The following is a 16257-nucleotide window of genomic DNA, read 5'->3' as shown; positions in this document are numbered from 1 at the left end:
ACCACCTCCTTTTACAAAATGACATACAGTCATTTTGTAAACACAGTTAAATTTGTTTGGTGTTATTTCTCATAACACGGATTTTGTCATTGTTATAATGTAGTCTGTATGTTTCTGTCACCTGTGTTTGCTGTTAATTAGTCATTTGATCTAAAGGCTTAATAGAATGGAGCTCTTTATCAAGACAGACTTCTTGACATCTTCGTATTAGGCTTAGGTTTTTATTGGAAAGACATGGACTTTCCTATTGCACCTTCTGTGAATTTAGAAGAGAATGATTTTCAGTATACAGAGCTGTTTCTTAAGGTTACAAAATGGTGATAATCCTAAAAAAAGGAAGTCTTTATATATCTAGACATCAATTCTTTGGCAGTTTTACAAGTAACTTTTCTATGTTCTTACAGTATTTTAGTAAATGGAAGTTTTTGTAAAAAACTTGACTTTGCCAATCTTTCCTTTTGTGATTCACATTGTATTTTAAGAAATCCTTCAATCATCAACATAATTCATCCTTTAGTTTTACTACTCAAATTGTTTTTAGTTGGTATGATACTGGCTTATTATGGATATGATTTCTTTTTTTCAAATATATGCATAGTGGTTATTAGGAGGTCTGTTTTTTTTCTCACAGTATCTGGCGTGCCAGGTTTGGCACACCAAGTGTGTTGATTTGTGAATAGGTCCTTTTTCTAGAGTACTCTTTTTGTTGTTCATTTGTCTCTCCTATGCTAATACTACATGAACTTGAATATCACAGTTTTTTATTTTGTATTGGTATCACCCATCTTCTGCTGGTTCTTGAAAAATGTCTAGCATGTCTGAAGATGTATCTCAGTTGTAAATGGTATGATTATCATGTGCAAAGCCCTGAGTACAGTTGCCTTCGTAGGCTGAGTGTGGTGGTTTATCTCCGTAATTCCAGCTACTTAGAATGAAGAGATTTGGGAGGATCCAGAATCAAGGCCAGCCAGTACAAAGTTAGGGAGACCCCATTTCAGTTAAAAAGCCAGATATATTGGTGTGTTTTTGTCTAGGATGCTCAATTAGGAGGATTATGTTGTCACATTGGCACCCAGCAAAAACAGAAGACTCTACCGGAAAAATAAAGGAGAAAAAAGGAGTAGATGGGGATAATGCCTGCTAAAGCATAAAACCAAGTTCAAACTCGGTACCACTGACATGTAAATAAGTAAACCAGTCCTACCTCTTCTTGGCCCTTTCTTTTTCCATATAAATCTTAAAATTAGCTTACCAATTTGAAAGATGAAACCTGTTAAGTTTTTTTTATTCTGTTCATTCTATAAAGTAATCTGGGATGAATTGACATCAGTGAATTCAGCAAACCTCTGAGACAAAATATCATTGAACTGCATCCCAGGCCCTAGTCCAGTATTTTGTTCCTGATGTTGGCTATTCATTTATTTCCAAGTATTGAAATGAGTAATCAACTATCCAGTCTATCAATCCCTTCTCTCTCTCTTTTCTTTTTGGTCACTTGTGGGGCCTGAACTCTGGGCCTGGGCGCTGCCCCTCAGCTCTTCAGCTCAAGGCTAGCACTCTACCACTTGAGCCACAGTGCCACTTCCAGCTTTTTCTGCTTATGTGGTGCTGAGGAATCGAACCCAGGGCCTCATGCATGCAAAGCAAGCACTCTACCATTAAGCCATCTTCCCAGCGCCCTCCTTTTTCTTATTCTAATTTCGTTTTCAGTCGTTTTTCTTCATACATGCTTTTGAGAATATACATTTCTGTTTAATTTTAGTTTTAATTTAATTTTATTTTTTGCCAGTCCTGCGACTTGAATTCAGGGCCTGCGCATACTGTCCCTGAGCTTCTTTTGCTTAAGGCTAGTACTCTTCCACTTGAGCCACAGCACCATTTCCAGCTTTTTCTGTTTATTTGGTACTGAGGAATTGAACCCAGGGCTTCATGTATGCAAGGCAAGCACTGTACCACTAAGCCACATTACCAGCCCTGTTTAAAATAATTTTGTAGGTGCCTCACTTAAGTCCTGGTAGAAAGTGTGTTGCTTTTTCACAGTTCTAAAGGATAGAAATCTTATATAAAGGGGTTAGCAGATTCAGTTTCTTCTGAGGCCTTTCTTAGCTTGCAGATAGCCGTCTTTTGCTGAATCGTTTTTTTTTTCTTTCACGTGCTTATTTCTGATTTTCTAATTATTCCACATTTTCTCCTTTCTTGTAAAGACATCAGTCAGATTAGATGAGAAACCACTCTAATGCCTAATTTTAACCAACTACAAGTTTAACAACATTCTGAGTTTTGGGAGCTTAGGACTCTACCATATTCAGTTGAGGAGAGCAGAATTCAGCCTACAATAGAGAGCACATTTCTAATTATCATTTAGTCCAGAAAATTTGTCTTTTTCTTTTTTAGTGCTAAGAGAATGGAACCCAGTTTTGAACATGTTGACAAGCCTCTACCACTCAGCTACATCCCCAAACCTTTTCAATGGGTTACATATTAATTTCCACATATATACAGTGTATTTGTTTCCTATTGCTGTGAAAACTAGTTACCCAAACTTAGTTGGAACAATACAGATTTATTTTATTTTATTTTATTTATTTATTTTTTGTTGGTTGTGGGCTTGAACTCTGGGCCTGGGTGCTGTCCCTCAGCTCTTCAGCTCAAGGAGAGCACTCTACCCCTTGAGCTCCACTTCTGGTTTTCTAGTGGTTTATTGGAGATAAGAGTCTCACAGATTTTTCTTCCCCCGGGCTGGCTTTGAACTGTGATTTGCAGATCTCAGCCCCCTGAGTAGCTAAAATTACAGGCATGAGCCACTGGTGCCCAGCACAATACAGATTCATTACCTTTCACTTCTGGAGGATTTTCTTCTCTTTAAGTTCTGGAGGATATAGATCCTGAAGTCCTGGTGATGTGGTATGTTCTATCTGGGGGTTCTAAAGGAGAATGTTTCCTTGCCTTTTCCAGTTTCTAGAAGCTTGTCTGCATTCTTTGTCTTTGACTTCTTATTACACACTAAAGCCAGCAACATACGTTCAAATTTTTCTTCATCACATCTCCCTGTCCCTGATCCTCCTGTCTCCTTCTTAAAATAATCCTTTCATTTATATTCTGAACAGTTTAGATAATCCAAAATAATTCTCTCATCTCGGATCTTTAAATTATTCACATCCATAAAGCCCCTTTTGCCAAGTGAAGTTTTTATATTCATAGTTTCCAAGGGATTTGGAGTTTTCAGGGACTTGTGTTCTTATTTCTAGATAATTGTGTTCTGGTCAGTGCTCTTGTGCTTTGTATATTTAAAAATACTTGAAGAGCATTTCTATATTTGTTTCATGAAGTGCTCTGTATACTTCCATTAGTTCCTGTTTGTGATATTTACACCTTCCATATTCTTTTTTTTGGTCGGTCGTGGGACTTGAACTCTGGGCCTGGGTGCTGTCCCTCAGCTTTTCAGCTCAAGGCTAGCGTGCTACCACTTGAGCCACAGCAACACTTCCCCATCTACTTTTTGTTTGATTGTTTTATCAGTTATTGAGAAAAGTAGTTAAAATGTTATATGCAATGCATTTTGCATTGTAGTGCTCTCAGTTTTTACTTTATGTATTTGAAGAGTTATATATCATATATATATATATGTATTTATATGAATTTTAGGCTTTTTCTGTTTATGTGGTACTGAAGAATTGAACTCAGAACTTCATGCATGCTAGGCAAGCATTCTATCACTCAGCCACATTCCCAGCCTTTAAGATATATATGTATGTGTGTGTGTGTGTTTATTTTGTTTTTTGTTTTGCTCGGTTGTGGGGCCTGAATCTGGGCCTAGGCTCTGTCCCTCATCTCTTCAGCTCAAGCTAGCCCTCTACCATTTGAGCCACAGTGCCACTTCCAGCTTTTTCTGAGGATTCAAAACCAGGGCCTCATGGCATATAAGGCAAACACTGTACCCCTGAGCCACCTTCCCAGTCCCGACATATATTTTTTTATCTGGGTGCTGGTGGCTCACACCTGTAATCTTAGCTACTCAGGAGGATCTGAGTTCAGAGCTAGCCCAGCCAGGAAAGTCCATGAGATTCTTATCTCCAATTAAGCCCCAAAACAACATCAACAACAAAAACACCAAAAAAAAAAAAAAAAAAACCACAGAAGTGGAGCTGTGGCTCAAGTGGTAGAACACGAGCCTTGAACATAAAAACTCAGGAATACCACCTAGGTCCTGAGTTTAAGCCTCAAGACCAGCAACCCCCCACCCCCAAAAAAATTGGCATTTCAGACTTTCAGAAAAGTTGTAGAATAGTATAGAAAAAAATCCTACACTTCACCACATTCTTCAAAATGTTTACATTTCCTATTTGCTTGATTTTTCTGTTAGCACGTATGTTATGTATGTATATACATATGTTTGTTTTCTTCTGAACCATTTAAGGGCAAATTGCAAGCATGATGCCTCTTTATAATTCTTCAGTGTCCATTTTCTAATAAGAGGTTTACAAACACGGGATGGTTATCAGAAGTAGGAAATTAACATAAAAATAGTTATGAATCAGTAGACTTCAAGTTTTGCTAGTTCCCTCCACCCCTATCACCCTGGTCCTGGAGCTTGAACTCAGATCTGGGCACTAAATATCACTGAGCTTTTGTGCTAAAGGCTAACACTCTACCACATAAGTCACAGCTCCACCTTTTTTTTGGGGGGGTGGTGTTTACAGACTTTCTGACTGGGCTGGCTCCGAACAGCAATTCTCAGATCTCAGCCTCCTGAATAGCTTTACAGGCGTGAGCCACAGGCACTTTGTGTTTTGGGGACTTTCTGTTCTTGTTGTTTTTGTTTTGTTTTGTTTTTGTTTTCCTTTTCTTTTTTTTTTGTTGTTGTTGGTTGTGGGGCCTGTACTCTGGGCCTGGGCGCTGTCCCTCAGCTCTTCATCTCAAGTCTAGCGTTCTACCACTTGAGCCACAGCACCATTTCTGGCGTTTTCTGCCTATGTAGTGCTGAGGAATCGAACCCAGGGCTTCATGCATGCAAGGCAAGCACTCTATCATTGAGCCTCCTTCCCAGCCCCTTGTTTTGTTTTTTTAAAACATTTTCTTGTAGCCCAGACTGCCCTTAAACACATTATATAGCCCAAGCTACCTCAAATTTAGGATCTTTCTGCCTTAGCTTCCCAAACACTGGGATTACAGGTATATACTACCATACTTGCTTAGATGTGTATTTTTTAAAATTTATTTTTGATAGGGCCAAGGCTTGAACTCAGATAAAGTTAGTTGATGCTCTACCACTTGAACCACACTTTTAACCCTGCTTTTACGTGGCTATTTTGGAGATAGAGATTCATGGACTTCTCATCCTGGCTGAACTTTGATCCTCTGGATTTCAGCTTCCTAAGAGTTGGGATTATAGGTGCATGCCACTATGCCTGATTAAAATTCTTAACACCTTTTTTTCTTTAAAAAAAAAAATCACAATAGAGGGATTATCTTTTATACTATTTTTGTTGCCTTAAATATTATTTTGCAGGGGATTCTGGTATTAATGCAACTTCTGCTTTCTATTAGTATTTGCCTTGTGTAACAATAAGTCCTTTAACTTCAGTCTTTCTGTATTCTTAATCTAGATGGTATTCTAGTAAACAGCATATTATTAGACTTTTCCAGTTGACACACTGAAGGTGTGGCTCAAGTGGCAGATCAATTGCATAGCAAGCACAAGGCCTTCAGTTCAAACCCTAGATATGTGTGTCTTTAAAAAACACCCAACTTTCTTGATTTATTGAGTATGCGGTGTACAGCATTAGACACTCTTCAAGTGTCAGTCTTAGGGGAGGAGTCAAGATAGTACTCTGGGAAGCTTCTGGCCATGTGAAGGGACCACAACTGGTGATGATAGCTTTGTTGGCATAGTCTCCACAAAGCAGAGGATATAACATAGTGAGAGGCGTGGAGCATAGACAATTTTGGTCTTAACTGGAACATGCAGTTTATTTCTATTTAACATGATTACTTGAAATATTTGTGTCTACCACTTCGTGTTTTCTACGTGTTCCATTCTATGTCATGTATTGATTTCGTTCCATTTAAAATATTTTCTCTTTATTTCCTACCTAACTTCAATTATTTAGATATTTATTCAATATCCAAATGATTTGGGGATTTTCTACATATCTCTTAAATGAATTCCAGCTTAGTATTTCTAATCATACTTGTAATGATTTTTGTTCTTTGAAATCTGTTGAGATTTGCTTTTATGTAGCATATAATCAATTTTAGAAATGTGTTACGCACATATGAAATGCTTAAGCATGGTTAGATATATTTTTATGATACTATCAATTAGGTGAAGTGTGCTAGAAGTATTCATATTTCTCTATATCTCTGAAGTCTGGGTCTGCTTGTTTCAATAGTTTTTATACAAATGGTATTTTTCACTACAGTTGTTGCTTTGCCCTTTATGTCAGCTGTGAAATATTTTTACATTTTGAAACTAAATTATTGAATGCATTTGGATTTAGAATTGCTGTGTCTTCCTTGTGGAAAACTGTATTATACAAAATATGTTTATTCATGACAATAGTGATGGCTTCTCTGTTAATACTAGAATGCCAACAGAAGCTTTCTTTGGTACTTTGGCCTTCTGTATCTTCTGCCATTATTTTTCTGTAAACATATATGTATATTTAAGATGTGTCCCTTGTAAGCAGCACATATTTCAGTGACTGGTCAATTCAGTTTAACTATTTTAATCTTTTTTGATAGTGTGTTTCATCCATTTGAGTTTATTTACAACGTATTACTGTTTATTTTCTGTTTGGTTTGGTTTTCCTGATTTATATCCTTTTATCCATTCAAATTACTTTAAACTTTTAAATTATTTTTCATTCTCCTATTTTTATTTTTTTACTATTCTAGATACTTTAGATAGTACACAGTTGATTTATACTCTAACAAATTACAATTTTGAGCATTTTCTACATGATACTAGAACTTTCCAACATTTTAACTTATTCACTGCATGCTTTCCTTTAGAGTTATTAATATCCTTTTTTTTTTTTTTTTTTTTTTGGTCGTGGAGTTTTAACTCTGGGCCTGGACACTTTCCCTCAGCTCTTCAGCTCAAGGCAAGCGCTCTACCACTTGAGCTACAGTGCCACTTTTTTTTGGTGGTTAACTGGAGATGAGTCTCATGTACTTTCCTGCCGGGGCTGGCTTTGAACCACGATCCTCAGAGCTCAGCCTCCTGAGTAGCTAGAATTACAGGCATGAGCCACTGGCACCCAGCTAGAGTTATTAATATCTTGGATTTTAAATCTGCATATATTTTAAGCCTCATAAACATCTTTTTTTTGGGGGGTAGGGGGGTCGGTTGTGGAGCTTGAACTCTGGGCCTGGGCGCTGTCCCTGAGATCTTCAGCTCAAGGCTAGCAGCACTCTACCACTTAAGCTACAGCGCCACTTCTAGTTTTCTGGTGATTAATTTTAGATAAGAGTCTCATAGACTTTCCTGCCCAGGTTGGCTTTAAACTGCAATCCTCAGATCTCAGCCTCCTGAGTAGCTAGGATTACAGGCATGAGCCACACCAGCACCCAGCTACACTGTTTTATAACATCAATATTCACTTAATATCTTTGCTGTGGTTTTCCTTCCTGTTTGCATTTCTTGATGTCTTTTGGAATATATTTTTTTCTTTTTTCTTTTTTTGGATGGTCATGGAGCTTGAACTCTGGGCTTGGGCACTGTCCCTGCGCTCTTCAGCTCAAGGCGAGCGAGCACTCTTACCGCTTGAGCCACAGCGCCACTTCGAGTTTTCTAGTGGTTTATTGGAGATAAGAGTTTCACTGACTTTCCTGCCCGGGCTGGCTTTGAATTATGATCCTCAGATCTCAGCTTCCTGAGTAGCTAGGATTACAGGCATGAGCCACTGGCTCCTGGCTTGGAATATATTTTTTTTCTTTAGGTTAAATAATTGCTCCAAATAGCATTTATTTTAATTCAGTTCTGATAATGTATTTTGACGAGCTGTATTTTCATTTATGTTTAAATGATATTTTGTCATCTTTTTCTTTTTTAAGAACTCCATTTGTCATTGTTCATTTGAAGATAATTTATTTCATTTCTGAGCAGGGGAGTTGGAAGCATAGATAAAGACCCAAAGTTCAAACACCCAATACTGGAAAAAGAAGAGAGCAAAAGCCATGCATACTGGCACATGCCTAATCCCAGCGTCTAGGGAAGTAATTGTGAAGATAAGGCCAGCCTGAGCAAAAATTTATAAGACCCCCCCATCTCAACCATCGGGCATGGGTGGTATACACCCGTGGTTCTAGCTACACAGGAAGCATGGGTAAGATTACAAGCTGAGGCCAGCCAGGTAGAAACACAAGACATTATCCAAAATATAACTAAAAAGCAAAAAGAACTTGGAAGCATGGCTAAAATGGTAGAGTATCTGCCTGGCAAGTGCAAGCCTTTGAATTCAAACTCCAGTACCATTAAAAAAATGAAAAAGAAAAATCCTTTCAACTCTGATAATGTGCCCAGATGTTTATCCATGTGTTTATCCTCGGATTTCTCTGGGCTTCTTCATTATGTGTGCTGAAATCTCTCATCAGTTTTGGGGTAATGCACAGCTATTTTCACTTTCTTGGCTTCTAGTTGCATAATCATCGAGTCTCCGGAGCTTTTCATTGTTCTCACGTCTCTTGCATTCTTGTATTTTCTTTTTTTTTTTTTAACTCTGTTCATAAGTTTGAGCTTTCTTATCCTCTTCCAGTTCACTAACTTATATGGTCTCTTAGGAAACACATCGGTTGCTCCTTTTCAGTTGTAATCTTTCTTAATTGTAGCATGCCCATTGATATTTTTAAATAAACTCCAACGCTGGTCAACTGTCATCTTTATTTTTATTTTTCTCTCTGTTTTTACATTTTGATTAGCACATACTGATTTTACAAAATAATAGGCTCCATTTTGACATTTCTATACCTACATTCATACTTTGCTTGTCCCATTACCTGTTATTCTAAGTCCCTTTCTTTTCCTTCATAGCCCCCTTTTTACTTTCATGACTTTTGTGTTTGTTTTTAATTCCTACATGAGAAAACATGGGATACTTTTCTTTCTGAGTCTGGTTTATTTTGCTTACTGTGATGATATTAAGTGACTTTTTAAAATGTTTTTCTTGAGACAAGATCTCAATATATAGCCTATACTAGCCTTGAACTCATGATTTTCTTGCCTTAATTGGATAATAGATATTTACCACCACAGTCTACTTGCTGCCTCCCCCCACTTTATTTCTTTTAGTTTTTTGATGATACTGAGGTTTGAACTCAGGGCCTCAGGCACTTTACCACTTCAACCATGACCCCCTGCTCTTTCCTTTTATGTTCTTGAATGTACTAACCCTAGATAGTTTAAAATTCTATGAGTATATTCTGCAAGTTGTGTCTGTTGTTTTCTTGTCTTCAGTTTGAGCAAACAATCTTGCCTTTCACTATGAGTTTTGGTTTTCCCAGCTTAACCTGAAGAGCATCTCTTATTTAATACTTCCCATTTTGTGTAGTCATTGGACCTTGGCTGCAGTCTACCCTGGCTCCATAGAGCAGTCAGACTCGTATTAGAGCAGTGCTTACCTCTGTGAGGTACTTTACCACTGTCTTGTGAACTTGTGTTAAAGCTTGTTTCCAAAGCATTAAATCAGCATTTTAAAATATCTTTCCATGAGGACTTAGCCTCATCATAAGAAATGAAATTTGTTTCTGTTTGTATTTATATGATGATCTTCCTTCCCTCCCTCTCCCTTCCTTCTTCCCTTCCTCTTCCTCTCTCCCTCCCTCTCTTCCTCTTTCCCTTCTAGTGATTTACATTTTTGTATCTTAACCTAAGAAATTGTTGCCTACTATAAAGTGGTAGGCAAGTTTGTTTCGTCTTTTCTTTCTTTCTTTCTTTCTTTCTTTCTTTCTTTCTTTCTTCTTTCTTTCTTTCTTCTTTCTTTCTTTCTTCTTTCTTTCTTTCTTTCTTTCTTTCTTTCTTTCTTTCTTTCTTTCTTTCTTTCTTTCTTTCTTTCTTTCTTTCTCTTTCTGTCTGTCTTTTTCTTTCTGTCTTTCTGTCTTTCTTTCTTTCTTTCTTTCTTTCTTTCTTTCTTTCTTTCTTTCTTTCTTTCTTTCTTTCTTTCTTTCTTTCTTTCTTTCTTTCTGTCTTTCGTGTGTGTGTGTGTGTGTGTGTGTGTGTTGGTCATGGGGCCTGGGCTCTGTCCCTGAGCTCTTCAGCTCAAGAACAGTGCTTTTATCACTTGAGCCACGGTGCCACTTCTGGTTTTCTGGTGGTTAATTGGAGATAAGAATGTCATAGAGGGCTGGGAAGGTGGCTCAGTGGTAGAGTGCTTGCCTTGCATGCATGAGGCCCTGGGTTCGATTCCTCAGCACCACATAACCAGAAAAAAAAAAAAAAAAAAAGAATGTCATAGAGCTGGGAGCTGGTGGCTCACGCCTGTAATCCTAGCTACTCAGGAGGCTGAGATCTGAGGATCGCGGTTCAAAGCCAGCCCGGGCAGGAGAGACTGTGAGACTCCTATCTCCAATAAACCACCAGAAAACCGGAAGTGGCGCTGTAGCTCAAGTGGTAGAGCGCTCGCCTTGAGCTGAAGAGCTGAGGGACAGCGCCCAGGCCCAGAGTTTAAGCCCCACGACCGACAAAAAAAAAAAAAAGAAGAAGAATGTCATAGAGGAGGCTGGGAAGGTGGCTCAGTGGTAGAGTGCTTACCTTGCATGCATGAGGACCTGGGTTTGATTCCTCAGCACCATATAAGCAGAAAAAGCAGGAAGTGGCACTGTAGCTCAAGTGGTAGAGTGCTAGCCTTGAGATGAAGAGCTCAGCGACGGCACCCAAGCCCAGAGTTCAGGCCCCACGACCAACCAAAAAAAAAGTGTCACGGAGTTTCCTGGCTGGGCTGGCTTTGAACCATGATCCTCAGATCTCAGCCTCCTGAGTAGCTAGGACCATCTGCATGAGCCACTAGTGCCTGGCTTGTTTTGTATTTTCTATTTAGAATTTTCTATAATTGTATATGTGACTGTGAATATGCATATAAATATTTATTGTATCAATAGAATTCACATAATACAAAATTTGTTACTTATACTGTAGTGGTTACACAGTCACTGCTACTAATTCTAGAACATTCTCATTGTACTCATAGGAATTCTGACCCACTACTAGGCTCTACTTGTTTCCCTCAATATGGCAACTGCTAATCTTTGTTTTCATAGATTTGCCTATCATTTCATTATTAATATAATCATACAATACATGCCCTTTGTCTCTAGAAGTCCTATGCGCTATCCATTGCGCCACAGAGCCACCTAATACATGCCCTTTGTATCTGACTTCTTTAACTAATCGTGATGTTTGCAGGGTTCATCTGTGTTGCATGTATCAACATTTCATTCCTTTTTGTATTTATTGTGTGATAATAGTATATTTTGTTTTGTCATTTATCAGTTGACAGGCATTAATTAGATTGTATATACATCTTGGTTGTTATTTGTTATGATTCTGCTATAAACATTTTCTTTTGGGGAGTGGTAACTAGGATTACACTACTATACCCAGCTCTTTTTTTTTTAATTTTTAGAAAGGGATGGTTCTGAGGTTTGAACTTGGGGCCTTATTCCATTGCCTGGGCTGATCTTGAAACTCTGTCTTCCCAATCTCTATCATGCCCTGTTCTAGTTATTCTCACTGTTTTAAAAATCATTTGCATGGTTTATTTATTCAGTATGTTATTTTGAGCGTACCTGTCTTTGAGCTAAATTTCTTTTTCTTTCATTTTGTGTGTGTGTATGTGGGGGCAAGGGGAAAGGAGTTAGTTATTGGGCTCGAACAAGGGCTTGAGTACTATCTCTGAGCTTTTTTTTTGCTCAAGGAGAGTACTTTACCACTTAAGCCACAGCTCCACTTTCAGGTGGGAAATGAGTCTCAAGGACTTTTCTTCCTGGGCTGGCTTTGACTTTGATCCTCAGATCTCAGCCTTCTGAGTAGCTGGTGGCGCCCGGCTGAAATTGTTCTCTGTGCCACCTGCCCAATGCCCTCCTCTTGCTTAAGTACTATTGCTGATTTTTTTTAATCTCACTTATTTTTTTAAAAATCACTTTATTGTGCCTTTTCTTGCATGCATTTTATCCTTGTTTTTGTTTTTTAAGGCAAGGTCTCTCTAAGTAGTCCAGGCTGTTCTGGAACTCATTATGTGTAGCTCAGACAGGGCTCAAACCCCTCTTGCCTCAGTCTTCTGAGTGCTGGGATTGCAACTATATACCAATACACTTGACTTCGCTGAGCATTTTTTAATATTCCACTTTGATTGATTTTCGGTACTTTCAAGTTGCTGCTCTTATAATAGACATGACACTTTTATTTCAGTCTTATGAGATCAGTGTTTTGCTAATTTTTATGAAATATAGAAACTTGATTTCTATTTAATATCCTCTGTTTAAAAGCAACCAGTTTAGTAAAGTTTTTTTTTGTCGGTCATGGAGCTTGAACTCTGGGCCTGGGTGCTGTCCTCAGCTCTTCAGCTCAAGGCTAAACTTGAGCCACAGTGCCACTTCCGGTTTTCTGGTGTTTTATTGGAGATAAGAGTCTCATGGACTTTCCTGCCTTGACTGGCTTTGAACCATGATCCTCAGATCTCAGTCTCATGAGTAGCTAGGATTACAGGTGTGAGCCACCAACGCCTGGCTAGTAAAGTTTCTTGATTTTCCTTTTAGAACTATTCCCATAGCTCCCATTTCTAAAATGTTGACACCCTATAGGAAAAATTGTTACAATTATATCTGCAATTATATCTACAATTATAACAGTTTCTGTTTCCTTTTTTGTGCTCAACATCCTAAGAACCAGTGTCAATCATTTTTGGTGAATATTACTATAGGACTAGCTACTGAGGGAATGGTATAATGAAGTATTATTTTGCTCATGTCCTTAAAGTTCAAAATCTGATGAGATGGACAGGCTGGGAATGTGTCTTAGTGATAGAGTGCTTGCCTAGCATGCATGAAGCCCTGGATTTGATTCCTCAACACCATATACACAGAAAAAGCTGGAAGTGGCACTGTGGCTCAATTAGTAGAGTGCTAGCCTTGATCAAAAGAAGCACAAGGACAGTGCCCAGGCCTGAGTTCAAGCCCCAGGACTGGCATTGGAGTGCGTGCGTGTGTGTGTGTGTGTGTGTGTGTGTGTGTGTGTGTGTGGTGAGACAAAGTATACACTGTATAAAGTAACACAGGCTTTAAAAATAACAAGATGAGCCTAGTTCAAGCCCCAGGTCTGGCATTGTGTGTGTGTGTGTGTGTGTGTTGAGACAAAGTATATACTGTATATAGTAACACAGGCTTTAAAAATAACAAGAGGAGCCGGGTGGCTCACGCCTATAATCTTAGCAACTCAGTAGGCTGAGATCTGAGGATTGCAGTTCAAAGCCAGCTGGGGCAGGGCAGAAAAATCCGTGAGACTCTTTTCTCCAATTAACTACCAGAAAACTGGAAGTGGCACTGTGGCTCAAGTGGTAGAGCACTAGCCTTGAGCTGAAGAGCTCAGGGACAGCGCCCAGACCCAGAGTTCAAGACCCATGACCCACAAAATAATAATAATAATAGGAAGAAGATACATACAAAAAGCCACAAAATAGAACAATTATTGAATAAATTTTATATAGCAAATACCATAAATATTAGCTTAGCAAAGCAGAAGATTTCATGGAAAAGGATGAATATACTGCTTTGGATAAGAGTAGAAGGAAAGATGTATACCTTCTATGTATTCACCAAGGTGATGCTTGAACGTTAAGATCCTAGTAAGAATGTTATGCCATGGCATTTGCAAAGATAAATACCAAAGCCCTTGTAGAGGAAAGAAGATATATGTTTATAGCAATATCAGTGAGAGGACATGCTATAAAGAGGTATTAAATTCACTGGGAATTAGGCGAGATCATAGGCATTTAGAGAAAGTTAGAAAAATTTTATATAGAGGAAGTCATTTAAATTCATGATAGAGCTTGAGAGATGAGAAATTTTATTTATTTGTTTGTTTGTTTGTTTTGGGTCCGGTTGTGGGGCCTGAACTCTGGACCTGGGCGCTGTCCCTCAGCTCTTCAGCTCAAGGCTAACACTCTACCACTTGAGCACAGCGCCACTTCCGCCTTTTTTCTTTTTGCTTATGTGGTGCTGAGGAATCGAACCCAGGGCTCAGGCATGCAAGGCAAGCGCTCTACCACTGAGCCACCTTCCCAGCCCAAGAGAGATGAGAATTTTTAATAGACAAAAGGATAACAATGGAAGCCTATGGCAATAGGGGTTAAAAAGCTACTCTTCATTAATTGACTGTTTTGAATATTTTTATGAATAACATTTTATTAGAACACAGTATTTAGTGTCTTATGCATTCAGGCTACAGTAGCAGGGTTAAGAAATTGAGAAAGGCCATATGGCCTCCACTGCCTAAATATTATCTGGTTCTTTACAGAATGTTTTCTAATCTGTATAAATACATGGTATAATAGAAAACATATAGTAGGAAAACATTATTGGTAAATTAAATGAAAATGGTTTTCTAGTGTGGGAAGTCAGTAATAGAAGAGTGGCTAGTGAAAGAGATTAGAAGAATACAATGAGGAGACCATTATAATGGAGAGAAGGTGAAAGGCCAGTTTGGCTGAAAAATAGTTCAATAAGACAGGGGTGGCTTATACTTAACCATGTTTTTCTGATCTTTCCCTCACTAGCCAAGAAGGATCAGGAAGGTGGAGAAGAAAAGAAATCTGTGCAAAAGAAAAAAGTAAAAGAGTTAAAGGTGTTGGATTCAAAGACAGCCCAGAATCTTTGTGAGTAACTCTATAATCCTATTTGAAATATGAAGGAATTCTTCTCCAAGGACTTAATTCTCTTGAGTGTATATACACCATGGAATATTACATAACTATAAAGAAAAATGAAATAGTGTCATTTGTAGGAAAATGGATGAAATTAAAGCACATTATATGAAGCAAGATAAGCCAAGGTTAAAAAGCCAATACTGGCGGGCATCAGTGGCTCACATCTGTAATCCTAGCTACTCAGGAGGCTGAGATCTGAGGATCACAGTTCAAAGTCAGCCTAGGCTTTAACCACAACAAAGATGGAAGTGGAGTTGTGGCTCAAGTGGCAGAGCACTAGCATTGAGCACAAAGTTTCAGGGACAGCACCCAGGCTCTGAGTTCAAGCCCCAGGAATCTCCGTGCCCCCTTCCCCCCATCCCCCAAAAAAAGCCAAATGTTTTCAATTTTTTGTGGAAGCTAGAAGTAAGAGATATACGTATTCATGGGCATGGACATATCTTTACACCTATATAAATATATACAATGTATACATATACATAGAATCTGATTCTCACTGTAGGGACTGTTGAGGATAAGAAAGAAAGGAGAAGGGAGTGTAATGGAGGGTGAGTAATTTCGAACATTATGTCTGAATATAGCAAAAGGAATCTCAATGAAAGCTGTTGATCAGTAAGAGTTGTGGGGAAGGGACAAAAAAAGCAATAGAGAAGGTTAGTCTGTTTAAAATGTAAGTGCGTGTCCATGTTGTGCATGTTGGTACACACAACAAAATGAATGATAGGAAAGTAAAATAGCCTCTTTTGAGCTGGGGAAAGTACTAGTAGGAGAGGAGAGGGTTAACATAGAGGGTGAATGTAGATGAATATGGTCAAAGTTTGCATGTATGAAAATAGAACAATGAAATTTGTTGAAATCATTTAGGAAGTGGGTAGGGAGATAAGAGACATGGATAGAGGGGGTAAGTTGGATCAGGTTGCAGTCATTGTGTGTATAGAACTGTCACAGTGAAACCTTTTGTACATTGAATGTCTGCTGATAAAAAGAAGATAAACATAAAAACAAATGAACAATTTAAACAACAACAACAACAGTAGAAGAGTTTAAAGTGTTGAATTCAAGCCAGGCCCCAATAGTTCACTCCTATAATCCTAGTTACTCTGGAGGTTAAGATCCTGAGGATCAAGGTTCAAAGTCAGAAAAGTTCATGAGACTCTATCTCTAAAATAACAATCAAAAAGTCAAGTTGGAAACATGGCTCAAGATAGAGTGCCAGCTGAGCAAGCATGATGCCCTGAGTTCAAACCCCTACACCAGGAAAAGAAAAAAAAAGTTGGGTTCAGAGATAACACATAATCTCTGTTGAGTAACTGAGAATTTAATTTTCTTGTGTCTAAGG

General features: G+C 38.4%; 1 protein-coding gene across 2 annotated transcripts in view; it reads left to right on the top strand.

Annotated features, from left to right (window-relative positions):
* Diaph1 (diaphanous related formin 1) overlaps positions 1 to 16257 on the top strand; it is a 102539-nt gene that overhangs the window by 67802 nt on the left and 18480 nt on the right. For both annotated transcript variants that reach the window (XM_042691939.1, XM_042691938.1), the window contains one exon: positions 14769 to 14867. In XM_042691939.1, the coding sequence (XP_042547873.1) occupies positions 14769 to 14867 (99 nt within the window). The remainder of the gene's footprint in view (positions 1 to 14768; positions 14868 to 16257) is intronic.

The sequence above is a fragment of the Dipodomys spectabilis genome, unplaced genomic scaffold (genome assembly GCF_019054845.1).
Source record: "Dipodomys spectabilis isolate Male_0828 unplaced genomic scaffold, ASM1905484v1 ptg000147l, whole genome shotgun sequence".
NCBI lineage: Eukaryota > Metazoa > Chordata > Mammalia > Rodentia > Heteromyidae > Dipodomys > Dipodomys spectabilis.
The sequence above is the reverse complement of the archived record's forward strand: the minus strand, read 5'-3'. Positions and strand labels throughout refer to the sequence as shown.